We start from the raw sequence: 24,238 nt of genomic DNA on the forward strand, positions 1-24,238 counted from the left end.
TGTTTAGTCCTCGTCATAATTTTCATCTTCTTCTACTTGTCTCATTGGAGGCTCGAGGTTTTCGTTTTTAGGAGCCTCTTCCTCCTCTTCGTCGTCATCTTCTCCATTAACGTTCTTTGCAACAATGGGTTCTTGAGTTTTTGCATCAGCCTCTGGTTCATCTTTCTTGACTTCGGCGGTTTCCGCCTTTTCGGCCTCTTTCGAGCCGTTGCTTCCAAGTGCCACTGTTGGTTTCTCGTCTTGAGCTTCTTTTTCAGTCTTGTCGTCTTGCTCTTTTTGTTCTTTTGGCTCGTGCTGCTCTTTTTGCTCTTTTTGCTCCACTTGCTCTTGCTGCTCTTGCTGCTTTTCTTGCTCTTGCAGTTGTTGTTGTTGCTCTTGCTGCTCTTCTTTAGCTTCTTTAGCTTCGTGTTGCTCCTTTTGTTCTTCTTTAACGTCGTGAGGTTTTTGCTCCTCTGCCGTTGACCCTTCTTTAGTCTTTGGAATGGCTCCAGATTCCACGTCGTCTGGTTCGCTAGAGCTACTCTCGGCCTTTTCGGTTTCGCTAGGCGTGTGATGAGTCATAGGCGGGGCTTCAGCAGACGATGGGGTTCCTGCTCGCGGTTGCTCAACTTTTTTATCGCTCAAGTCAACGGCCGGTGGTTTTGAAGAGACCTTGATCTCCAGTTGCAAGGGCTTTGGTGACGAGTCTCCCTTCTGCGATTCCCTCTCCGCGTTTGTTGATGTCAAGGGCGTCGATGCCTCGCTTCGTTTCTTCAAAATCTTTTCTTCGTCACCTTTATCCTCCAAATCGTGTTTACCATTGGTCTTCTGCGTAGCCGATCCCCAGCTATCGTATGTCTCCAGCGATAATCGAGGAGCCACCGCCACTTCCTCCGACTTGGGTGGCACAAGGGTGGTAGTAGTAATAGTATTCGTAGTATTGGTGGCAGTGGTAGCAGGAGTAGTAGCATCGTGATGCACCGAAGCCACATGGGAAGGAGCTGCCGATTGGTTCAAAGTAGGTTCGCCCTGGGACAACTCCTCCTTTCTCGGTGGGAGCTTGGACTCGCTTTCTTTTTGAGCTTGAAGTGGCCCAGCATTTGCTTCATTTGATTGAGGCTTGGTGTCGTTATTCTCACTCTTTACAGGATATGTGGGTCCCAGTGTCGCGCTAGCTTGCGTCTGACTTGGTTGGCCGAGAGGCGGCAAAGCAGAACCCTGGCTTTGTAAAGCCCCCGGAGCATGGTTCGCCAATGGTGGTGGAGACGCGTGCGGTGCCGAGAATTGTGCAGTCAGCGGCTGTTGGGGCAATTGCGGCTGGCTCTGTGCATTGGTTGGAAAGCTTTGGTAATGCCCTAATCCCGCTGCAAACTGAGGCTGAGGCTGAGTCTGTGGGCCCTGGGGCTGCTGCAATTGAGGGTGAGCTCGTGGTTGCTCTTGTTGCACCTGATGGGGCTGAGCACGCTGCTGCTCCTGCGGTTGTTGCTGGTGAAGCTGAGTAGGTTGTTGCACCGGATGCGGCTGCTGGTGTTGCGGCCTAGGCGGTGGATGTTGTTGTTGCTGTTGCTGTTGTGGTGGTTGTGGTGGTTGTGGTGGTTGTGGTGGTTGTCGATGTTGGTGTTGCTGATGTTGTTGATGTTGCTGATGTTGTTGATGATGTTGTTGTTGGTGGTGTGGAGGTGGTTGATGAAGCTGTTGTTGCTGCTGTTGGTTTGGAATCGACGGCTGTTGTTGATGAGCTTGCGGAGGTGCTGGTAAATGAGAAGGCTGGTGCCCCATCATTTGTTGAGGTGGCGGTGGTGGTGGTGCTTGTTGTTGTTGTTGTTGGGCCGCAGAGCTACCCAAGTGCCCGGGGGCTTGGATATGTTGTTGATGTTGATGTTGAGGAAGCCCGCCGATTGCTTGCGGGAGTTGTTGCTGGGAATGTTGTAATTCTGACTGAGGAGCACCCGGTGGTGGTGGTGCTTGCTGTTGACCTGGATGTCCCGGGTGTCCAGGTTGCCCAGGTAGACCTTGCAGACCAGGTTGTTGATTACTTTCCAAAACCATCCCTTGTGGCAATCTAGGCTGTTGAATACTTGGCGGAGGCTGTGGTGCATGAGTATTGCCTTCATTCTGATACTCAATCAATTGGTCCAATCTAGCCTTGATGTGAGGATTGCCGGGATCTAATCTTTCAGCTTGTCTGTAGGCGTCCAAGGCATCACTGATTTGATTGTTGCAAGTTTCATACAAGGTTCCCAAATCGTACCAAACCTCACTAATATAGGGATTCAACCTTATTGCTCTCGTATAAGCATCTAAAGCGTCACGGTATTGACTAATCTGGTAGTACAAGACACCAATCGAGCACCAAAAAGTTGGGTTCCTCGAGTCTCTATTGACAGCTTGTTGGAATGCTTCATAGGCGGCATTGAAATCGCCTCTAATCATGTGAACTCTACCCAAGTAATACCAAGAATGAGCATCGCTTTGATCAATTTCAATCGATTGCGTCAAGTATTTCAAAGCAATGTTTAAATCTTGCTGGAAAGGTTGGCTATGTTGCTGCTGATGGTTATTACCATTGCTCTGGCTAGGCGTTGGAGGATTAGACTCGGCTTGCGAATAAAGGCAACCCAATTGCTGCAAGACTTTTGCATGTTGAGGATTGACTTGAAGCACTTTTTCATAGGCATCTTTGGCACCGTTCCAGTCCTTTTGTTGTTCCAACACAGAGCCAATTTGGAACCAGACATCAGGCTGGGTCAAAGGCTGTGGCGGGTTATTCAAAATGTATTGGAAACATTCCAAAGCTGGCTGCAATTTACCCTGGTGTTTATATATGATCCCCAATCGAAAGTAAATTTCGTTTGCCTTGTCAAAGTTTGGTTCCAATTCCAACACTCTTACAAACGCCTCTTCGGCGTATTCCAACGAGCCATATCTATCGTACAATATCCCAATGCCATGCCACAATTTGGGTACATTTGGGTTTTCCAAGTAGTAGAGAGCACGCTGATACGCGGCATAGGCTCTTTGCAAATCGTCCAACATCAAATAGCAATGTCCCAATAAGCCCCAGGTTTCGCCATTTTCGGGACTGCAATTCAAGGCTTGTTCGTACAATTCTGCTGCTTTGTAAAAGACATCTTTTGAGCGGTAGACATTGGCCAATTTTGTTAAAATCTCGGGGTTGCTAGGCGAGTGTCTCAATGCAGAGTCGTACGAGGACAAGGCACGTTCCAAGTCGCCCATTGCTTCAGCCAATGAACCGACGCACAACCAAGTTGAAGCGGTAGTATCATTCAAGGTATTGCCAAGAGTATTTCGTGTTTGCTGTTGCTGCTGTTGAGCCAGAGCCAGAGCCAGTGACGGATTCTGAGGTTGAGATTGATTTTGTTGATTTTGTTGATTTTGTTGATTCTGTTGATTCTGTTGGTTAGCAGCCGCGGCAGCGGCTGCTGCTTGAGCTGCAGCGACTATTATTCCTGGACCCGAAGGATGCTGTTGCTGTTGCTGTGGCGGCGGCGGCGGCTGTTGCTGCTGCTGCTGCTGCGATTGGCCTGGATTGGCTAATAGCATTCCACTAGGAGGAGGAGGAGGAGGGGGAGGGGCTTGACCCACCAATTGTGCAGCTGCCGCCGCCGAGCCTGGCGCCGAGACCGCAGGGTTGGTTGCATGTAAACCCCCGTTCAAACTCGACTGGGCGGGTTGTTTGTTCCCAACAACTAGCGGGTGTGATGTATTGTACATTCTGCTCAGACCCGGAAGGATGAAATGGATTCTTTGGTTATAGATCTGGTGTTTGTCCTGGACGGATAGATTTTGGTTGTAAAAAAATTTAATTTAATTTAATTTAATTTAACAAGAAAAAAAAAAAAAAAAAAAAAACAAAACTTCGTGGTTGGAAACTGGTGACAACTTTGCAAAATATGACGATGGGCAACCGTCAAAAAACCAAAGGCAAATACGTATCCAAAACACTCAATCAAGTTATCGCTGGCCACTTGTTTGTTTGTTTCTTTCGTTTTCCTTCGTTCGTTTGTTGACTCGCACGCACGCTCTCTCTTTCTCTCTCTCTCGCTTCTTCTGTGTAGGGTAGTCTCTCCCGGAATGGACTAGCGGTTGTTTTCTCTGCCCGGAGAGGCGATATGATGATTGACTAAAGGTGAGCGTTGACGAGCCGACTATAGTCTCCGTGCAAGGGTTGTTAGAAGCAGAAGTAGACGTACAAGTGCAAGGGTGTCTTGTGTTGTCTTGTGTTGAAAAGTGAGCTGTGAAGGAGAGAAAATTACGAAAATAAAATTTGACGTCGTTGTTGGTTTCTACTTCTCCCTCCAGGCGACTCTCTCTTAACTCTCTCTCTCTCTATAGAGCCAAGTTGTTATTTGGTGTTATTTGGCGCTGTTGTTGTTTTAATTTTTTCCCTTTTTTTTTCCTCTTCTGTTCTGTTCTCTGTTCCTCGTGGTGGTGGTGGTAGTGGGCAGCGGGAATATGGTGCTAGTTTTTCTGTTGGTGCCAGTGTGTTAGTGCGAGCCTCGTTGTTGTATCCGGGCGAGCATGGGGAAGAAAGAGGGGGGGGGGGGGGCCGGAGAGTTCAGTGGTAGAAGCGAGAATAAAGAACAAAGAATTAATATTAAATTAAAAAAAAAAAAAAGGACCAGTGCGCCGTGGTTAATTTTAAGCGTGCCTCTCTCTGTATGTTTCTCTCGCCATCTTCAACAAACGACAAAGAGACAAAGAGGCCCAGGTATCCCCCAGCGCTTTTCTTTTTTCTTTTGGTTGATGGGTAATTAAAATATAGAGAGTGTGTGCGTGAGTGGATTTGTTTGATTGACAACTGCTTTTTCCAGACAATCATCCGTGTGTGTGTATGTATATGAACCAGTTCGAGCTACCCGGTACAATTACTCACCCCTCTTCTTCCCGCTATTCAGGCCCGCGAGTGTGTGCCGCGGCAACTGGCAAATGGCGTCTCTCGCTCGCTTTCTCTCGTTCCATCGGTCCCCACCGGAACAATAGAAATAGAAAAATTACGTTGAGCTGTGTTTTCCCGCCTGTTGCGGCGGAGAGAGAGAGAGAGGATATAATTTGATGACACGACACGAGATATTAACATGTGTGTGCAATACAATACAATACAATATAATATGATATATCCCACTGCACCCCCCCTGTCTTTTGCTCTGACGCGGGCGAGCCAGGGGGTGTAGAAAAATATTTATGAGACACACGGGTCACGTGTGCTCCTATCGGATATAACCACATCTCTCCAAGTATACACACACTTATATATATGTATGTGTGTGTGTATTCACTAGCGGCCCCTTGCTGAAAAGCAACTTTGGCATGACGCTTATTGCAAGTAGGAAAACAAGTGAGATCGACTCATCTACACCCAAAACTGGAGAAAAAAAAAAATTTGGTTGCCTTTTTTTTTAACCCTCTATAAATGCAATTTCTTGCCCTTTTGGTCTCTAAATGAACTGTTGAAGCCTAGTAAACTATTCAAGTCCTTTGACCATTGATTGGGGTTAGTGGCAACACACCATATGCCGTTCTTATCGTTGTAAACGATATTGTCCCCATTTAGCATTTCTTCTTCCTCTTGCATCGACCGAATACTCTGCTGCTGCTGCTGCTGTTGTTGTTGTTGTTGTGACTGTGCTTGACTGCTCTGAGACTGCTGCTTTAATAAACTCTGTTGCCGAATCAAAGTGTTGGCAACAACCGTTTCCGAGGTGATGTGCAACTCGTCTCCAGGATGCAAATCGGCTTGGCTTATCCCGTCAATGGTCAACTCGATAAAGTTGTTGCGGTTGTTTTCCGACAACTTAATCATGATATCCGAAGTGCTCGGCAAAATCAACGGACGAAACGATAACGAGCGAGGACAGATTGGCGTCAACAATATACAGGGCACCACGGGGTGCGTTATCGATCCGCCTGCAGATAGCGAGTACGCCGTAGATCCAGTTGGCGTTGAAAAAATCAAGCCATCGGCATACGTCGTTGTGAAAAACTCGCCGTCAATGTAAATGTCCAACGAGGTAAGATTCGGCAAACTGCCTCGATGTATCGTTATATCGTTCATGGCATGGATCATTTCTCTCTTGTCGCTAAACTGTTCTCGTTCAATCTTCAATTGAGAAACGTCGCCTCGGTGGGCACCGTCAACCACCGCCAGCGCCAGTTCTTCCTCCTTCTCAACGTCATCAGTCCGCAACACGTGACACTCCAAGCGATTTCTATGCAACGCCTTGGCCCGCCCTTCATACACGCTTCGAAAACACTCCATGCTGTTGGAATAGTCAAACGGAAGCAAAAACCCAAGCGTGCCCATGGCAAACGACAACACCGGGGGCACCTTAACATTTGAAAACAAGGATACCCCCTTCAAGATAGTACCATCGCCTCCTAAGGTGATCATCAAATCAATCTTGTCAATGATATCCTTGTTCTTGCCCGTGTAAATCACATGCAGGACTGACTCATCTAATAGCTTATTGACAGTGGTGACTTCGTTAACAAGCTCGTCAGCAACATCTTCATTAACGACAATGTTGACCAGGGGATACTGCACATGTAAGTGGTTGATCAACTGGATCATGGCTTCGCGAACGGTCAAGTCCCACGGTTTTTTAATCATCAAGACATTCTTGGGCGGATAGTTTCTCCAAATGATGTTGTAGAGCCTGTTATGCTGCGACTTGACGTATTCGGGAAGCCTAGCACGCGGAAGACCTTGACATGACTCCACAGTCAACATCGACTTGCGTGGCTCTCGTGACCCCATGGCCGCTTTCGAGGACATCGACCGAGTTTGAGATTGTGATTGAGTGTGCGTGGTATCTCTGGTATGTGCGCTATGCCTCGTCTGCTTCGGTCGGTTGCCAAACTTATTAACTGCAACTTTTTCTCTAAGAAACTTGAACATATATCTCTTGAGTTTGGAAACCTCCCTGGTTAACATGTGTGGAGATAGTATCAAGCATTTATTTTGTTTGTGCGTTGGTGCGCAGTTTCTCTGAGGGAGGTCACCCACTTCAACCCGCACCACACACCATACACTATCCACCATCCACTACACACCATACAACTCACTTCAACAGAAAAGAAGCAATATATCAATACAACCGGAACTATTCAAAAAACAACATGGCAATTTTCTATTTTCTTTCTTCGTTTTTAGAAAAAAAAATCTCATAATTCTACATTCAATTAACGGTACTTTATACGTCTTTTTTTCCGTTTTCCCCTACTGCATGCTCTCGTTGAGCTCGTTAATCTCTTTTATTTCCTCTTGGGTCAATTCCCCAGCTCCGTTTGCAGTCTCAGCAGCTTCAGCTTTGGCCACCTCCGTGGCATCTTCCATCTGGACATCTCCTTCTTCTGCAGCATTCACATTACCAGCATCCTTCACCACCGCCACCACCTTCTCTTTTTCTTTCTCCCTTTCTTCATCCTTCTTCTCTTCATCCTTCTTCTCTTCCTCCTCCTCGTTTTCCTCCTCTTTCTTCTCTTCCTCCTTCTTCTCTTCATCCATCTTCACTTCTTCCTCCTTCTTGTTTTCTTCCTCTTCTTCCTCTTTCGCTTCTATCGTGTCATTGCCATCTTGCAGCTGTGCTGCATCATCTATATTCTTCTCGCCCTTGTCCTTACTATCCTCGTCATAAAACTCATTGTCGGGCTGGATCTGCGCATCCCGACTCATCTCGGACCCCCCTTTAGTATCAATCGCCATGGCAGTGTCTTCTTCAACGTCCCCCAAATCCTCAGGGTCATTAGGCACGTTGTTCATCTGCACAGACGGCGCGTGTTTCGTGTTTTCTAGATTCGTCAATATGTTGGTCAAGACCTTATCCAAAAACTCGGGTGAGTTCTGATTGTACATATTGGAAGGCCTAACATCCAACGTGTAGTTGGGAGCATAGTACTCGTAGTACTCGTTATACGGCAATTCCGCGGGCAACTTGACATTATTCAACAAGCCAGACTCAAACGCCCACGTTCTAGCAACGTTTCTCATCGTGTACCCACCGCCTCCCAAGACCATCAAGGGGATATTAAGCAGCTTAACAAAATTAATACAATTTGCATGGCCTTCCATCGACAAATTAAAACAACCTAATCTGTCTCCACTAAGCGAATCGCCCCCGCACTGCAACACAATAGCAGATGGCTGATACCACTCAACGATTTTGCTGATCAACGGCTCAAACACCGACTTGTACGTCGCGTCATCAATCCCATCTCTCAAAGGAACATTGACACTATGGTACTTCCCCTTGCCCACGCCAATATCCCTCAACTCGCCCGTGCCGGGGAAAAACTCTCCATACTTGTGAAACGAGCAAGTCATCACTCTGTCGGTGGTGTAAAACGCCTCCTCGACGCCATCTCCATGGTGCACGTCAATGTCAATGTACAACACGCGCGGGTGGTACCGCAACAACTCAATGATGCCCAACACGATATCATTCAAGTAGCAGAACCCCGAGGCCTCCGACTTCTTAGCGTGGTGCAACCCACCGGCGTAATTTATGGCAATGTCACACTTGCCGCGGTTCAACCGCGCAGCGCCCTCCATCGATCCGCCTCCGCTAATGCCACAGTACTCGAACAACCCATCAAACACGGGACAATCATCACCAACGTTGAACTTGACGCTCTCTTTACTGAACAAGTCCAAGTTATCCGGTGAGACTCGACTTATGAAATCAATGTATTCATCAGTGTGGAACTGGCACATTTCCTGCTTTGTCGCAGGCTTGGCCCGATATATCTCCATCTTCTTGTATAGGCCGTAGTTCATGATCAACGAGTGGGCCATTCTTATACGATGCGGCTTCATGGGATGCCCTGCCCCGTAGGCGTAATTGCCAATATCGGCATCGTAAAAATACGCTATTCTTTTTTTCTGGTTGGGGTCGACCTTGAGCTCGTCAAACGGGAGCTGCACGTACATGTCTTCCGTTGTGTGTGTAAGTAGTTGCTGCTCTTTAAAGACTCGTGGTTAGCTGTTTTTTCCTGTATGTCTGTGTGGTTGATTGAAAGATGATTGACTCGGTATAAATTTCACAGCGACGACGACGCGCAAAACATTGGATGCACCGCTGAATTTACTTGCAAGATGCGAGCACTGAAACCTTCAGGCGGTGTGGAGAGAAAGAGAGTATGTGTGGATTATGTATTCCATTCTCATGTACATCAAAACACCAAACATGAAGCTGAGATCTTACAAACTGCACATGTATATATATATAGATATTTACATCCCCGAGTAGATTCAATTCTAGACATCTTCAATTTGAGTCTGCTCCCGCAGAGACTCGCGCTCTCTCCTCGATCTGGCTGAATATTCCCGTAACTGTTGGTTCAACTGCTCGTTCAACTCGGCATTGCTGCACCATTTTCTATACACCTCTTCATTGACTTTGAAATTGATCCCGTTGCGGAAGCCCAGGTCGGCTATTCTCACATTGACGTCGACAGGAAGCAACCAGCTCGTCCAGCTCGTGCCCAAGACCTGCTTCAAATTCTCCTTGAATCCAAGGTCAAAGATATTGGCCAACTGCTTCCTCTTGCCATTGCCGTCAAACTCGTAGTTGTAATTGTTGGCGCCTCTATAATTCCACCTTTGCTCCTGGAACTCAATCGTCGACAAGTTGCGCGACATCAAATAGACGGAAAACGACGCAAATATCGTCACTGTAAATGCAAACGTCAGCGCCAACACGCACTGGACCACCAAATTGATCGACAAGTACTGGTCCAGGTACTTATCCGAGAACAAGAAATTGTACAACACGGCTACTGTGATCGCAAACACAATCCAGCAGTAAGTGGCTATATAGCAAAGAAACTGGACGAAAAACTTGTAGTTGAAGAAGCCAATGCAAATGGCAAACCAGGGGCAGTAATGGTCCATTTTCAAGATGCATTTCCCCGAGCTCGAGCAGTGGTGTGTCCTATCCGGTTTCCAGCAGTCGCACTTGGTGCAGAATCTGAACCCCTGGTTGCCTCCAAATTTCCGTGTGTGTATTGTCATGAACTCCGGCGGCGCTTCACTCAAAGGTAGATGCTTGTTGTAAGGGTTCTCGGCGTTTAAATTGCGTATTTTCAACTGCGGATAGTCCAAGGGCGAGCCCGGTCCAACATAGATGATTTTGAAGTATGTGTATATGCATAAAAGATACAACAGATTGGTGGCTATGAACTGGGTGTAAATTTGAAATTTGGAGTCAACATATTTGGGCACGATAAAGAGCATCACTAATTGCGACCACGTTAGTGTCAAGGAGCAAAAGACTTTGGGAAATAACGAAGCTAGGAAACAGCACCATTTTTCACTGCTAACAAGCCCCAATTTCCACATGGTGTGGACTAGGAAAGTTGTCAATAGGGTACTAACTGCCTGTATGGCGGGCGGTGAGAAATAGTTTCAACTTCCTCCCCAATTTGGTGACTGTAGGTTTTTTTTTTTTGGTTCTTCTATCCATTAAGAGCTCTATAAAATCTACATTCACCAGCACCCACCAAACTAAAGATATTCACCTCCCCCCAGGGTGATTCCTCTTCACTCCGCCTTTACTTTCTGCTTCTTCTGTTGAAACTTGACAAAAGCTTCAAACCCAATTCCGCCAAACACTAAACCGACGCCTGCCCATTGCCTCACGTTAAGGTGATGGCCAAACAAAACAACACTCAAAATCATACTGAGCATCTTTCTCGTGACCGTAGCCGTGATCAAAATTATGGAATTGAACTTTTCCAAAATGATAAAGATGAAAACCTGGCCAATGGCGCCGCATCCTGCAAATACCGTAATATCGTAAACTAGCTCGGGGTATTTCTTTGCAAACGCAAGCGTGTCGTTGAACTCGCCGCACTGGAACACCAACGTATACGTCGTCGTCATTAAAAACACGAACAAATTCAACGTGCACATGAGACTTGCCCCCGTGAGTTTCTTTGCTAGCGGAAGCTTGAAAAGCTGGTCCTGCGTTGAGTTTGTGAGTCCATCGAGGAGCATGCTCCCGATCAAATATGCGAGCCCCAACGCCGTGTTGCCGTCATTGACCGTTTTCTTCTCCTTTGTATGCGCAAGCGTAAACATGGTGACCCCCACCGTGACCAGCGCCGCTACAACGTATTTGTAAACGGGGAACCGCGTCCTGTAAAGCATGAAATGCACAAACATGACGGGGATAAGCTTGCACGACTTGGCCAAAAGAAACGCCAAGTAGTCCAAATGCGCTAATGATTTATAGCCAATGGGAGACGAAACGCTCGAGCAGAGCGACACAAGTGCCAATGAGCCAAACACGTGGAGCCCCTTGTTGCCGTTCTGGGTGAAAGCGTCAAACGGAGATGACCCTGTGGAGACTCTAGCGTAGATGTACCCAACTATGGATGCAAGAAACGCCTGAACGATATTGACAATCAAGGGTGCTTTGAAATACTCGTTGGCTCCATAGGGTTTGGTGTTGATCCTTTCCTGCAACACTGACCACGTCAAGAATGTGCTATATAGCCCCAAAACACATAGTGCCAACGTTATCGCCAGTGTTTCCTTCGGCATGCTTTGCTTGGTATATCCCACATGCATAGACAGTGAGACGGTGAGACAGTAAGAGAAAGAAATATGAAAAATAAATGTGTAAAATAACAGTCTGTCAAAACATGCATTAAAAGTGGGATCGAGTGCGCAATTCGTCGTATCCGGAAAAAATTTCAGTACCACTACTATTTCTATTTATTGCGAAACATTCCGAAAAATCCACCTTTCTTTTGAGTAGCATTATCACTGGCAACTGTCTCTGGTTCTGTTTCCACTGGTTTCACCTTGTCCGTGTATGAGATGTAATTAAAAGCAATGTCAAACAAAACCGGTTTGCACAAGATGGGCTCGAGCTTCTCCAAATTCAATGCTTTCAAGCCAGCAGGGTACTTGTTGAGATCTTCAAGTGTGTACTTGGCACAAGTCAACTCCTTTGTTTGTTGAAACTCGGCGCTTATCTGGTTCTGCAATATTAATTTCTTCAACTCAACTTTGAAAAAGGCAACTTCTTCATTGTTGCTGACTTGAAAAGGGAAATCAACTTTGTAAAAAGATTCTTTTCCAGGAGCAAATTGCAAGTTTTTGTTGACGTGGTCGTAAATCTTTAAACTTTCGGCAAATTTACTGTTAAACTGGTAACATTCTGCAATCACCACATCCTTCTTAAACTCGTAGTATTGCTCCAAGTGTTGAAGCGAAAAGTACAAATCGTCGTCATTGTAAACACCGGGCAATTCTTCGAGCTCCTTAACTGTTTGTATTATTCCGCCATACAACCTGATAATGTCCTTGTTGTTGTCGATTTTGCCCGCCAACGATCCAATCAAAAGCAAGTCTCTTTTCAACTTTGTGAATAATAGATTGTAGTTTAAAAAAGTCGACAAGATGGCGCGATTCTGCTTCTGCTCCAAGTCGTCGTCGTCTTGGTTTTTTTCATTGTCTCTCTTGTGCATATCCAATATGGCTATCCATGATGCTATTATCGAGTCAAACTGGTTGGCATCGTTGTATTTCAACCACTCTTTGTCCTGGTCCAACTCTTGGACCTTGAATGCAATCTCGTCATTGTATATCTCTGCAGTGTGTCCTCTCCACTCAACCTCCTTCTTCAATTGGAGTGCCGACGACAAGTCCTTGGTGTACTTTTCGTCTATCAAGCTGATGGCGGGGCTCAAACTGGGGAATAGTTCTTCATGGCAGTATTTTCTCGATAAAGTTTTCAAGTCGCCCGCTTTCTTCAATTGCGCAGCTGCCAAGTTCAACGAAGGATCGACCAAAGTCTCAATCAACTCGGCACACAAAGTTTTGATGTAAGAGTCCTTGTCGGTATTCTCCGAGTAGAGATAATCCAAGCAGCATTTGGCAATTGAAAACGCATTGAGTGCTTTCAACCACTGCTTCGTAATGATGGATAACTGGCCGGCAATCAACGCGGCAAATATGTACACTTCAACTCTCTTTTTCGCATCTTGATCTTTTTCAGTTAATTTGATCAACTTGTTGGCATGTGTTAAAGCTCGCTTCATTTTAGTTTTCAACAAAGTAACATTTTGCGACGATTTCACCTCCAACAGGCTCTTGATCTCCAACGCGTAAAGCATGTCTCTTTCTGCAAGAAGCAACTCCAACAATCCAAACCTGTCATCCTCGCTGTATTGCTCCTGTGTGATGCCCGATGTCTTCTCTTTCGCCTGGTAGTTTTTGGTATCTTTCGTCACAATGTGCAATTCATGGCGCAATTTCAAGATTCTTTTGTTGACTCTGTATCTTTGTCTTTGGAAGTCCTTTGCATTGACCAAATAGGCACTGAGCCTGGCACCAAGCGTGCTATTTAAAGGGCTATCCATGGCGAGGTTTGATTAGGCGATTAGGTGTTTAAACAACTGTTCGCTGGTGGGGGGGGGAATTAATTTCGGGTGAAAAAAATCAAAAAAAAAAAAACACATTGTTCTGCCGCGAGTTTTATTGCACCAGAGCAAAGAAGAGATCTTCTGAGACACACTTTGCTCAAGAGTGAACTCTTGAGAACGGTTGCTTTTGGGAGGAATTGGAAAGAAGGGGGAAGGAAAGGATCGTCATTGCCAAAGAACCTTGGTTTAGGAAAGATTGCAGAGGTGTGGAGGAAAAGCTCTTGGATTTTCAAGATCTCAAACTGTGTGTGTGTGAGAGAGTTACAGCAATCAAATCGCAAAAAAAAAAAAAACGAACATTGCGGGAGCAAGTGTTTCAAGCCGGAAGAGTGAGTGTCTATGACGACATTCGAAAAGTTTAAAGTTGAGTTGTGGTTCTTCCAAGGGTTCTGAAAGTCTACGAGACTCGTTTGAAGTTGCTGGTTTCATCACTTTGACGGCAACCTATTTCCACGCTTGCTAATTCCGTAGCAAGTGGTCAAGATCTCCCCCCCCCCCTCCCATTTCGACATGACTTGTTGGGCTTTTTGTGCGGCTAGAGCAAGTTGCCATGATTTTTTCAGCCACCACACCCACCGCATCCACAACAGCTGCAAAATCGAAAAATATTCGTATATAAAGGAGCCATGAGGACGCCCGATTTTCTGAAGTAGCCATCCATTTTAAAAGCATTCCCCTATCGACTAATTTATTTTCTGCAGTTTAAAATGCCAGCTCAAGTATCAGTCAACACAAAAGAGTACACCTTGAATAACGGAACCAAGATCCCAGCTGTCGGTTTGGGAACGTGGCAGTCTGAGGATGGTGACGCTTACAAGGCAACACTTGTGGCATTAAAGAACGGGTACCACCACATTGACACAGTATGTTATTTCGTATCAAGTCCCCAAGCCAACCGAGGGGGGGGGGGGGGGGCATCCTTGTCATTATCGTCATTATGAAAACTGAATGAAAATACTGACACAATTTCTTCTTTTTTAAAAAATTTAGGCATCGGCTTATGGCAATGAACAAGATGTGGGACGCGGTATCGCAGAATCCGGGGTCAAGAGAGACGACGTGTTTGTCACTACCAAGATCTGGAACGATGCCCACAAGAACCCTGAAGAATCGCTTGATCAGTCCTTGGACAAGTTAGGCTTGGAGTACGTCGATTTGCTTTTGATTCACTGGCCCTTGTCGATCGATCCCGAGACGGAGAAACCTTACGAAGACTACGATTTTGTAGACACTTGGAAAAAGTTGCAAAAAATATACAAGGAGGGCAAAAAGGTTAAAGCTATTGGTGTGTCCAACTTCAACGTTAAGAAGTTGGAAACTTTGTTGAATGCGGAAGGAGTTGATGTTGTTCCTGCCATCAACCAAGTTGAAGCTCACCCCTTGTTGACGCAGCCAGAGTTGGTGCAGTACTTGAAGTCCAAAAACATTTACTTGACCGCGTACTCGCCACTCGGATCCGGCGAAACCCAATTGTTCAAGAACAAGGCGGTGGTTGACATTGCCGAGAAGAACAAGGTAGACCCGGCGCAAGTGTTGGTATCTTGGGCTGTTCAAAGAGACACCATTGTGATTCCCAAGTCGGTTACAGAGTCGAGAATCATTTTGAACATCAAGACGTTTACCTTGTCTGAAGAGGATTTCAGCGCTTTAAACAATCTTGCAAAAGAACAAGGTGCCGTGAGAACAAACGATCCAGAATGGTTTGATTTCAATGCATGAAAGAAGCAAGTAATAGAGATATACATATATAGATAATTGCAGACAGTGAGAGAAGACCCACCCCATATCCTCTTTTTTTGAATCATATTGTAAGATCCACAATGTCTGGTTTGAATCTGATTTTAGTATTTTTTTTCCGTTTATTTTGGACCTTTGACTTGTTAGACAATAAACCCTTTGTTGCAGCTTTCGAGATTGCTGGAGGAGTTTGGCATTTTTCTATTTCTTTTCACAATGGCTGCAAATTGACTTGCCTTCTTCGTGGACTCGCGAGTAGTTTACTCCGATAACGTGCCGAAAATAATGGGTCGGGTAATCCCTCCCTGAGAGAGACGCAATTGAAATCACGCGTCTTGAATGTAAGGATGTTGGTGTAACAACGCGACCGTCGGATAATGACGAATCCGGCTCTCATGAGCTTTAGATTTGGAATATCTAGACGGCAGTGAGTCCATGTCAGCATCCATTTGCATTCTCGGCCACTGCCTTTTTGCTTCTTGGGAAGTTGCAGAGGCAAAAGGTGTGAAAAGAGAAGAAAATTCGACATCACCTCAGCTGCCACTGGCAAACCGTGACTCCTTTTCTTTTATCTCTTCTTGACTCTGATTCAGGCTGATTGAGTCATCAAAGATGATGATGTGTTTGGACAAGTGATTTGCGGATATGAATTTAGCGCGCTATTCCGAAAACTACTCATCATAGTTGATTCAACAGACATGTTACCCGTCGGAGTCGCCAATGGGAACGGGAGCAACACAAGTGACGGCATCACGAGCGGCGCAAAGAGAGGCCACTACTGCCAATACCCTGGGAAGAAGCAACGGTCCCGGAGTCCAATGAGAGAACAAAAGAGAAAGCGCCTCTGTTGAACAGATTCCCTCCTCCTCCTCCCCCCAAAAAAGAAACAGCTGAAGATGGCGTGAGCGCTCGCGATGAAAGAATGATTGATTTTTCAATGCAATGAAGAAAGAAAGAAAAAACAAGCGAGTAGGGGCTTGCAAACTTCATAACCGTCACCATCGTCATTTTCATCATCAAATGACAGACGAGCATGGAGATACGCGCGAATTGGGCATAGAAAGCGGACCAGACCCTTTTGAATAGCTCCCGCCTTAAACAAACCCTTTTGGTTTGCACCCTTGATTCCACCGTTGTACGTGCCCCCCTCTTGTCTATCTGCTTCTCTCTCATCTGTCTCTCTCTGCCTCTCTCGGCTGTTCTTTTACCCTCTCGGTGTCCCTCTCGCCATGATCACTTAAATCCACCACCGCTCGCGCCTAAACGTAAAATATCTTGAAAAAAAAAAAGAACTGCCTTTAGAGACTCGTTTGGATTCAGCACCGTCAATGCTACGATTGGGTCAACAACAGATATTTTTAGTCGAGATCATCCTCTCGTTGGTGTTTGTGGTGTCGGTGATACTCATAGGCATAACCTTGAAAGCGCGGCAGCGGGCGCAGCTGGACGAGCTAGTCGAACACGAGCGGTTCAACTCGATAGAACTCAAGAACAATCGTCCCCTGGATATACTCAAGGTCTGCACCAACTCCAAATGCGCCATCGTCGTCACGTTTGAGTTGAACCATATCATCACGGCGTGGTCGCCCGTGGATAAGCGGAAACACATCTTGTCCAAGGACCTGTGGCCGATCCAGCATATAGCCGTCAGCGATGATGGCATCTACATCATCCTCGTCAACTTCAACAAAGGTAGAGTCTACTGTTTTGAAAATTTCAAGTTCAAGTGGGTAGAGTCGATTCCGAAAATCACCCGCGACACCAAGATCTTGGAGTCCTTTTTCAGAGTACGCACGGTGCCCGGTTATTTAACTAGAAAGATGATGAAGCGCAGCAGCTCGTCATCTTTATCATCGCTAAGTTCCCACATCAATGGCAATTTCCCACCACCTGCTCCTCAGCCTGCTCCTCACCCGGCTTCTCCATTACCCAACCCTTTCTCGCAACAACTGCAGATTGTTGAACCATCAGTGAAGGAAGACTTTGTAATGGTGTTGAAAACGGAGCTCATCATTATATCCTGCAGCGATGGCGCCGTAAAGAGCGAGCCATTGCAACCATTGACCGCGGCAGCAAAAATCACCACGCCGCGAGTCAACGATAAGATTGTCTTTCGCGACGAGCAGGGCACGCTTACCGTTGGTGTTGCCGTCAACAACAAATTCATCTTCCGCAACCTTCCCATCAAGGACGTCTACATTGGCAACCGCATGGCATCTGCTGTTGCTGCTGCTCCCGTGTCCGCCCACCGCAACCGCAACCTCAATCCACCCACTATGGTAGCCGTTAATTTCATCGGCATGATTGTCTTGGTGCAGGACTTGAATGCGCATCTAATCGACGTCTCCACTGGGGTGCTACTACGAACATTCAACATTGGCCATTTCAAAGCCGGCACGTTCAAAGTCGCCCATCTGGAACCTACGCATTGCAAATTTTGCGGATGTGTTTCCGTGCATTCGTTTTCGCTAATTTACCAAGAAGAAGACACCAACATGGTCATTGTGCATACTTTTAAAATCGACAATCTGCGATCCAAGAATAGCATATGTCTCCGTGTGGAGAGAGACCCGCGCGAGATCCGATGTTTGGGGTTCAATAGCGTCTCGGAGTCGCAATACTGGTACGAAAACATCAAATGCTGGCAGGCAAGCGACGTCAACACCATAATTGGGCTTGAAAAATTGCCACCTCCAATGTCACTGCCGAATACAACCACAACAACAACCACAAGAACCACGGACTGTTTGGATAACTACGGCCGTCTCACTTCATTGCGCCAACGCAAGAAGAAGCTGCCCGCGGTGAAAAAGGACAAGTACGAAGGGTTCATCATTTCACTAGTTGACGGTAAAAAGGAAACCTACCCCATAAACATTGAGCTGCCAATCTGCTCGCTGGCGAAGTATGGCTTCAAATCCATCCTCATCAACTTCGGAGACTCGATGAAGATTTTCTACCAGGGGACCAACAAGCTAATTGAAAATGAGCTCTACTACAACCCGGCGACGAATGGCGCCAATAGCTTGTTGTTTATCAGTAAGAGGCGAAATAGACTTTGAATACGTTGTTTTTCGATTTTTTTTTTTTGTATTTTTCGTTGTATCCTTTTTGTAAAATTAGCGATGTGAAAAAAAGAGCCATTGTAATCAAGTGTTGGTCGCAATTTGTAAATAGTGAAATAAATTTGAGAAGTAGAACCCTTGTTTTTTGACGCCGTTTGGGTCTTACAACGCCATTTTGTCAAACCCAATCGTTCAACAATCAAGCAAAACAAGTGTAAACGTATAGTTTTTAAATCATCGTCCTTGCTAGAAAATCACCCCTGGTAGCTCAGTTGGTTTAGAGCATGAGACTGTAATTTGAAATTCACCTGCTTAAAATAAGCAATCTTGGGGTCGGGAGTTCAAATCTCCCCCGGGGGAATCATTTGCTTTTTTTTTTTTTTCTCTTTTCTTCTACTTTTTTGCAATCATAAATGAAGGTGACACACTTAGACCCCGTAGACGCATTCAAAAAGGTAAAGGTGCCACCACTTACAGTCATGAGAAGTTCTCCAAACAAGTCCTATTTTCTATGTAATCTCTTTTTTCTTTTCTATTCTTTCCTTTTCTTTTTTTTACAACTATAAACATGCTATGGGAAATGCTGTGGAAAATCAAAATCCCTCCCCCGCTAGAAATTGCCAACTAACAAAGCACAGCTCCAGAGGCATCCTAAACAAGTAAACAAAAATCCTCCCCACACGATTGAACAGTGGAAACTGGGTGCCACATCAAAGCGGTGAAACAACAAATTAATCGCAATAAGATTAAATAGTAAACTGACAATCATAGCAAGGACCAAAACAATCAAGATTCCCAAATTGTCTCTGATCAAAAACTGCGAGTTTGAACCGCCTGATAACGAAGTGTTGAAGATGGAATATATTATGCCCAATTGAATGCCAGAGAGAAACAAGGAGATGATGGTCATGGCAAAGTAAATGTAGGATAGCGTCGAGTCATAGTCCATCTGGTACTTCATTTGATAGTCGTTTCTGTGCAAATAGGAAATCGGCTCCTCGTTGATAGAGTCATATCCCGAAGTGTTGTAGTTATCATTTTGGTAGACTGAGATCAACTTGGTGTAAGGGTCCAACTCCAACTCATCTTCTTCATGATAAAATGGATTTTCATAACTAATCTTGGGTGTTTTTTCCTCCACTGTTCCGCGGAATAGCCTGTTTTTGAAATTGAGCACCGACGACACGAGCTTGTTCATATGGTGATGATCGTCAAGGGGATCGGGCGAGATGCTAAGTGTTTCCTGCTCATGCGGCTCTTCAAAGATGCTGGAGCCACGCGAGTTGTGCTGGTCGTGTTCCGCGTGGGCCTGTTGCAACGACTGGATCGACACCTTGTGCTTCATGATATCTGTTGATTTTTGTCTAATAATGGAGTCTTCCTCGTTGGTCTGCTGGCATGAAGATTCAACATTTTCAAACTTCTTTAGCAAATTCAAATTTAACAAGTTTGTGTAATGGTTATTGATAAAGTCGCCGTTGGGGACAATGTTGTAGTAGCAAGAAATCTGGTACTGGTAGAAGTCAAAGCCTTTATAAAGCGAGACACAGTTGTGGTTGAGGATAGTCTGTAACTTTTTGGGTAATCGTCGTAGTATAGTCGATGAATATTTATTTTCTACAACCCCGGTTTTCAAATCGACTTTTGTCGTCAAAGAGCTTTCAAATTCAGAAAGGTTTAAATCGTTGGAGTAGACACCCATGTGGTTATGAGGGAACGGGTCCATTTGATCACGGGTTTGTGGAAATGCAACTGTATTAATATATTGGGGCTTATCAGTGGTTGATATGTCACTTTCAAAACTGAGATAAAAGCCCTGCTCTGATGTTGGATTTTCCACTCCGAGTCCTCCCAGTTCCTGATCGGCGGCAACAACAACATCACCGTCATCGTCGCCATTTCCTTCAATCTTGAACCTTGATCTTTTGAAAAAAACTTTTGATTTCGGTAAATAGTCGTTTGCCAAGATGAAATTAATGGTCTTTTTAGTTAACGCGGTTGCTGTTTGGAAATATTCAAACAATTGCAATTTAATCTCTTCTTGGTTTCTCTTTTGCAAATGGTTGAGAAAAATCTCTACAATGGGGTTCGGTAGTATGCAATATGAATATTTCCGTAAACCTCCAATTGGAGCCACGATTAGCGAGAAATCGTTTAGATTGCTTGATATGATGATGGCAGGTTCTTTTAACAAATCTTGATTGAGGTAGATAGCGGACATAAAGTCGTCCCCCACGTTTTTCAAGCCAAGATAGACATTGAAATTGAGGAGAATATCATTGGTTAGGTCGAGCGGTATGAGGCAGTCGCACTTGAAATTTTTCTTTAGTAGGATCACCAAATCGAAATACGATTCACTTGTTGAAGGAACTTGCTGGATATTTGTTGATTGTCTGCTATCATTGTTATTTTTGGGCAAGATGGAATTTTGATAATCATTGGAGGAATTCGTCGTCGAGGCTATACTAAATAACGAGTTTTTGCGATGTAAAGTGTTTGTGTAAAAACTTTCGAGCATATTTCGCTCGTATTTGACCAAATTGATGAAGTTTGTCAATTGGAGTGTTAATTTGGTTAAATCGAAATTGATGAATGCTTTTGAATCTTGAAACAAGAGGTTCTTTAGCTCGGACACGAATTTGCAGCCTTGCTTCTTGTGTTTATAGTATTTTAGAAACTTTTTAAAGATTTTTTTCAAGGCGATTTTCTGAATCAAGATGAATTTCGACAAATCTTTAAGGGCAATGGATAGTTCGATTGCTTGAAAGAATAATTCGTCAATTTCAATGAGGAAGCAATTCATGTCATCGCAACAAGCATCATTTCCACTTGCATTTCCATTTTCGTCTTCGTCGTCTCGTAGTCTATTAAACACATATTCAAGGTTTTTGAATTTTCGTGTCAATTCGCCATGTTTAGTTGCAATAAACAAATTGATAAATTCGAAATTCTCGATAAACGCCAGCCGGAGTTCATCCAAATCTCGCGAGTCCTGTTTTGTTATTTGCTTAATCCTGTATTTCAAGTCATTGTAGTCGATATTGTAGCTTTTCCATTCGGGTATTGACAAATGTTGTAAATTATTGCCAAACTTCATCTATCTTCAAGGTGCTTTGTGGGGAAAAACAAAAGATAAAAGCTGTCTTGTGTCTTGATTTGAAATGATGTGGAAATTTCTGCAATAAAGTGTCAAAGTGTGATAAATGGTAATGAGATCATACAAAGGGAAAAGTATTCAAGTATTATTGATGAAGAAAATATAGCAGTTGAATCAAATGAAAATCAAGCTGAAATGGTGGATATCAAGTGATGGTGTATCCCGTGGTTTTTTGCAAAAAAAAAAAAGAAGCTCTTCCTGCCTGGATATTTCTAGCAATGGTATAGCAAAATGTTGGGTTTGTTATTGGATAACTGTATTACACGGCAGAATCCTTGGCTATATGGTGCTGGTGGTTCTGGAGGTGGTTCTGGTGTCTCTGATGATAACGGGCCGAACTGCTGATTTTGATTGCTCTCCGCCTTTCTCTATCTTTGAATTTTTCTTCTTTATAATTTTGACTCCTCCCCCTTACAGAGCAAATAATAATGTAGAAGTAGAAGGAGTGGTGGTGTCAGTGGTGGTGATAAAACAAAAAAGATGAAGTTCAGGATGAAGTTCAATAATCTGCACAGTGTGTGTATTATGGGGCACTATGAAAGATAAGAACACCAACGACGAGTAGAAAGACAAGGAGACAGTAAAGAAAGAAAGAAAAGAAGACCACAGGCAAATAGGTCTTCACGGGGAGGGCAGGTTAGCTGCGAGTGGAAAGCAGGGGGAAATTGCGATGCTTTTATAGCTACAGCTGCTAAAAAAGACCACTTCCCTTTCCTTTTCCCTTGTCCCCTTCCCTGTACTGTCCTAGCATACCCTGCTTTGTCTTGCCTTGCTCTCAGTGTGCCTTTGTTAAAGGTCTTCTGATAAGTTACTTTTTTGAGAAGAGACAAGGGGAGATGGAGCCAGAGGAGTAGACGGCAGTGGAATGTGTAATATGGTTACAGTATAACCATAGACTGTTAACCTTAACTACAGTTATAATCTATTGTGCTACACCGCCCAACCAACTAAGCAACAAACCAAGCAGCTTGCAGCTGAAATTACACTCCCCAAAAGACCAAATGCCCCAAGCCCTTAGTCCTCAAGTCCTATCTTAAAACCAAAAGCCCACCTTGGACCTAACCATAATAGACTAATTCTTAGCACCAAAAATATTTCTATTAAATTTGCAATCGATTACCAAGACCAACACCAAGAACAACACCAACGCCAACCTGTTTTGTCCAGTTATATGGGCGATCGGTGATCTGCAAAAAGCGAGGCTGAGGAGAGACCTCAACTGTAACCGACTTCCACTACATTGCGTTCTTCAACATCCCGTTTAACTCCAACTACATCCCCCCCCTTGGAAATGAAATTGCAAAAAAAAAAAGAAAATTAAAATTAAAATTAATGCTGCGAGATGGGCTGAAATTTCAGACCAACATCAACAACAACAAGAGCCGAGAGGAGGAGACGAAGAGAGGCTGCAGTCGCCATAAATTGGAAAGAGAGTTGCCTGTGAAATTACTACCGAACCCCCGATGGAAATCGAGAGGCAGTGGAAGCTGCATTATTATTTATTCCAGTGCACTAATCCAAAATCCAAGAGATTCCCATCCCTTCTTGGTATAGTTCTACTGTCTAGCATGGTTTAAAAATTTTAGAGACAAGAAACAAAGCTCCCCTCCCCAAGCCAGAAAATAGTATATGTTCACCACCATCAACTTCACGGTAAGTTGGTTAGGCTTTGCGCTTACGAGGCAGTTTAACTCTCTCATGTGCTCCTTCTTTTCTTTTTGCCATCTACATTTGTGTCTATGTCCTTGTCTCGTCTCGGCTCGTCTCGGCTCGTTCCGTTCCCGTGGTTCACTTACGGTGGAAAATATGAGAGGTTTCTTCTTTTATAAGTGCTTATCGTCACATGACAGGAAAACCTCCACCCCCTTCTTGTCCTCTCCTCTCAGCCTAGATTCAAATTCAAACAATAACCATAGCTGCAATAGATAAATAGATAAATACCAGAGTAGTGTAGTTATAATATCCAATTCAAGATTTCTGCGTATTGTTTAGATTTGCTTGTTCTTCAATAATCCAAACTTCTGTTTTCTTTTTTTGAAAAAGTCTTCTTGGTTGAAAGAGCCAAAATGGATGCAATCTTCATCCAATACCACATCGATCTATTTTCAAAAGTTTAAACTGTAGACGTCCGTGTGGATTTGGTCTCAACCGTAGTGGTTGTTTTGGTAGGAGCAGTTCGAGAGCTTTGAGAAGGACCTTTGAGCTCAAAACTGGAGAGTCGTCGGGCCCCATCCTTGTCCTCCTCCTGCTTCTTTTTTTCATGTAGTGGTCCCCGAGCAAATAACAGCAACATCAACCTCGTATTTGGGTCTGGTGGTGTTGGAACTTCTAATCGCATACCTTTATAAGGGTTATGAGCAACATGTATACGCTAAATTGCCAAAAACTAAATATCGTGGGTAGTCTTTCTAGAACCGTGACTGCGTTATAGGTTGAATTCATCTGTCCCCCGTCGCCTTGAAAAAAAAAAAAAAGTATGGCTCAACTATGTTATAGCTCAAACTACCCCTCAGGTTTTTAATCTGTGGGTTCATACAATCAAAAAAGTGAAATTCGTCTCGAGCTGATGAGAATGGATAAAGCCGAAGATTTTCCTAAAGCTCACACGAGTCTTGAAAATTACGGTTTTACTTTCGAGAACAATTTTTGCCTGTTGCATATGTCTGAGATGGTTAAAAGGGGGGACTCGTTTATCTGAACAACTTACGCTGACCCCCTGGCATCTTCTCCCATTCTAAACCAAACCAGCGTTTCCTCTGCTGTTTGAGCACCAGTGTAAAAAAAAAACTGAGTAAGAACAGAGCCAAGACGGTTGCAGTCGACATCTTCAACATTCTCAAAAGAC

General features: G+C 44.5%; 9 protein-coding genes across 9 annotated transcripts; 2 read left to right on the forward strand and 7 right to left on the reverse strand. All coding sequences in view use genetic code 12, as the record gives it.

Moving 5' to 3' along the window:
* Positions 1-3: 3 nt before the first annotated feature.
* LODBEIA_P31780 (uncharacterized protein) lies at positions 4-3,543 on the reverse strand (the record flags this gene model as incomplete). Its single annotated transcript, XM_066973259.1, has 1 exon — positions 4-3,543. The coding sequence occupies one exon, from the start codon at positions 3,541-3,543 to the stop codon at positions 4-6; it is 3,540 nt and encodes a 1,179-aa protein (XP_066830116.1).
* Positions 3,544-5,407: 1,864 nt separating this feature from the next.
* LODBEIA_P31790 (uncharacterized protein) lies at positions 5,408-6,934 on the reverse strand (the record flags this gene model as incomplete). Its single annotated transcript, XM_066973260.1, has 1 exon — positions 5,408-6,934. One exon carries the CDS (start codon positions 6,932-6,934, stop codon positions 5,408-5,410), a length of 1,527 nt encoding a protein of 508 aa, XP_066830117.1.
* Positions 6,935-7,219: 285 nt separating this feature from the next.
* LODBEIA_P31800 (uncharacterized protein) lies at positions 7,220-8,929 on the reverse strand (the record flags this gene model as incomplete). Its single annotated transcript, XM_066973262.1, has 1 exon — positions 7,220-8,929. One exon carries the CDS (start codon positions 8,927-8,929, stop codon positions 7,220-7,222), a length of 1,710 nt encoding a protein of 569 aa, XP_066830118.1.
* Positions 8,930-9,256: 327 nt separating this feature from the next.
* On the reverse strand, positions 9,257-10,339 carry LODBEIA_P31810 (uncharacterized protein; the record flags this gene model as incomplete). Its single annotated transcript, XM_066973263.1, has 1 exon — positions 9,257-10,339. The coding sequence occupies one exon, from the start codon at positions 10,337-10,339 to the stop codon at positions 9,257-9,259; it is 1,083 nt and encodes a 360-aa protein (XP_066830119.1).
* Positions 10,340-10,540: 201 nt separating this feature from the next.
* LODBEIA_P31820 (uncharacterized protein) lies at positions 10,541-11,572 on the reverse strand (the record flags this gene model as incomplete). Its single annotated transcript, XM_066973264.1, has 1 exon — positions 10,541-11,572. The coding sequence occupies one exon, from the start codon at positions 11,570-11,572 to the stop codon at positions 10,541-10,543; it is 1,032 nt and encodes a 343-aa protein (XP_066830120.1).
* A 143-nt stretch (positions 11,573-11,715) lies between these two features.
* Positions 11,716-13,371, reverse strand: LODBEIA_P31830 (uncharacterized protein; the record flags this gene model as incomplete). The annotated part of the gene is made up of 1 exon (XM_066973265.1): positions 11,716-13,371. The coding sequence occupies one exon, from the start codon at positions 13,369-13,371 to the stop codon at positions 11,716-11,718; it is 1,656 nt and encodes a 551-aa protein (XP_066830121.1).
* A 770-nt stretch (positions 13,372-14,141) lies between these two features.
* On the forward strand, positions 14,142-15,153 carry LODBEIA_P31840 (uncharacterized protein; the record flags this gene model as incomplete). The annotated part of the gene is made up of 2 exons (XM_066973266.1): positions 14,142-14,297; positions 14,425-15,153. The coding sequence occupies 2 exons, from the start codon at positions 14,142-14,144 to the stop codon at positions 15,151-15,153; spliced, it is 885 nt and encodes a 294-aa protein (XP_066830122.1).
* Positions 15,154-16,499: 1,346 nt separating this feature from the next.
* LODBEIA_P31850 (uncharacterized protein) lies at positions 16,500-18,233 on the forward strand (the record flags this gene model as incomplete). The annotated part of the gene is made up of 1 exon (XM_066973267.1): positions 16,500-18,233. One exon carries the CDS (start codon positions 16,500-16,502, stop codon positions 18,231-18,233), a length of 1,734 nt encoding a protein of 577 aa, XP_066830123.1.
* Positions 18,234-18,846: 613 nt separating this feature from the next.
* Positions 18,847-21,333, reverse strand: LODBEIA_P31860 (uncharacterized protein; the record flags this gene model as incomplete). The annotated part of the gene is made up of 1 exon (XM_066973268.1): positions 18,847-21,333. One exon carries the CDS (start codon positions 21,331-21,333, stop codon positions 18,847-18,849), a length of 2,487 nt encoding a protein of 828 aa, XP_066830124.1.
* Positions 21,334-24,238: the final 2,905 nt, after the last annotated feature.

The sequence above is a fragment of the Lodderomyces beijingensis genome, assembly GCF_963989305.1.
Source record: "Lodderomyces beijingensis strain CBS 14171 genome assembly, chromosome: 4".
Taxonomy (NCBI): domain Eukaryota; kingdom Fungi; phylum Ascomycota; class Pichiomycetes; order Serinales; family Debaryomycetaceae; genus Lodderomyces; species Lodderomyces beijingensis.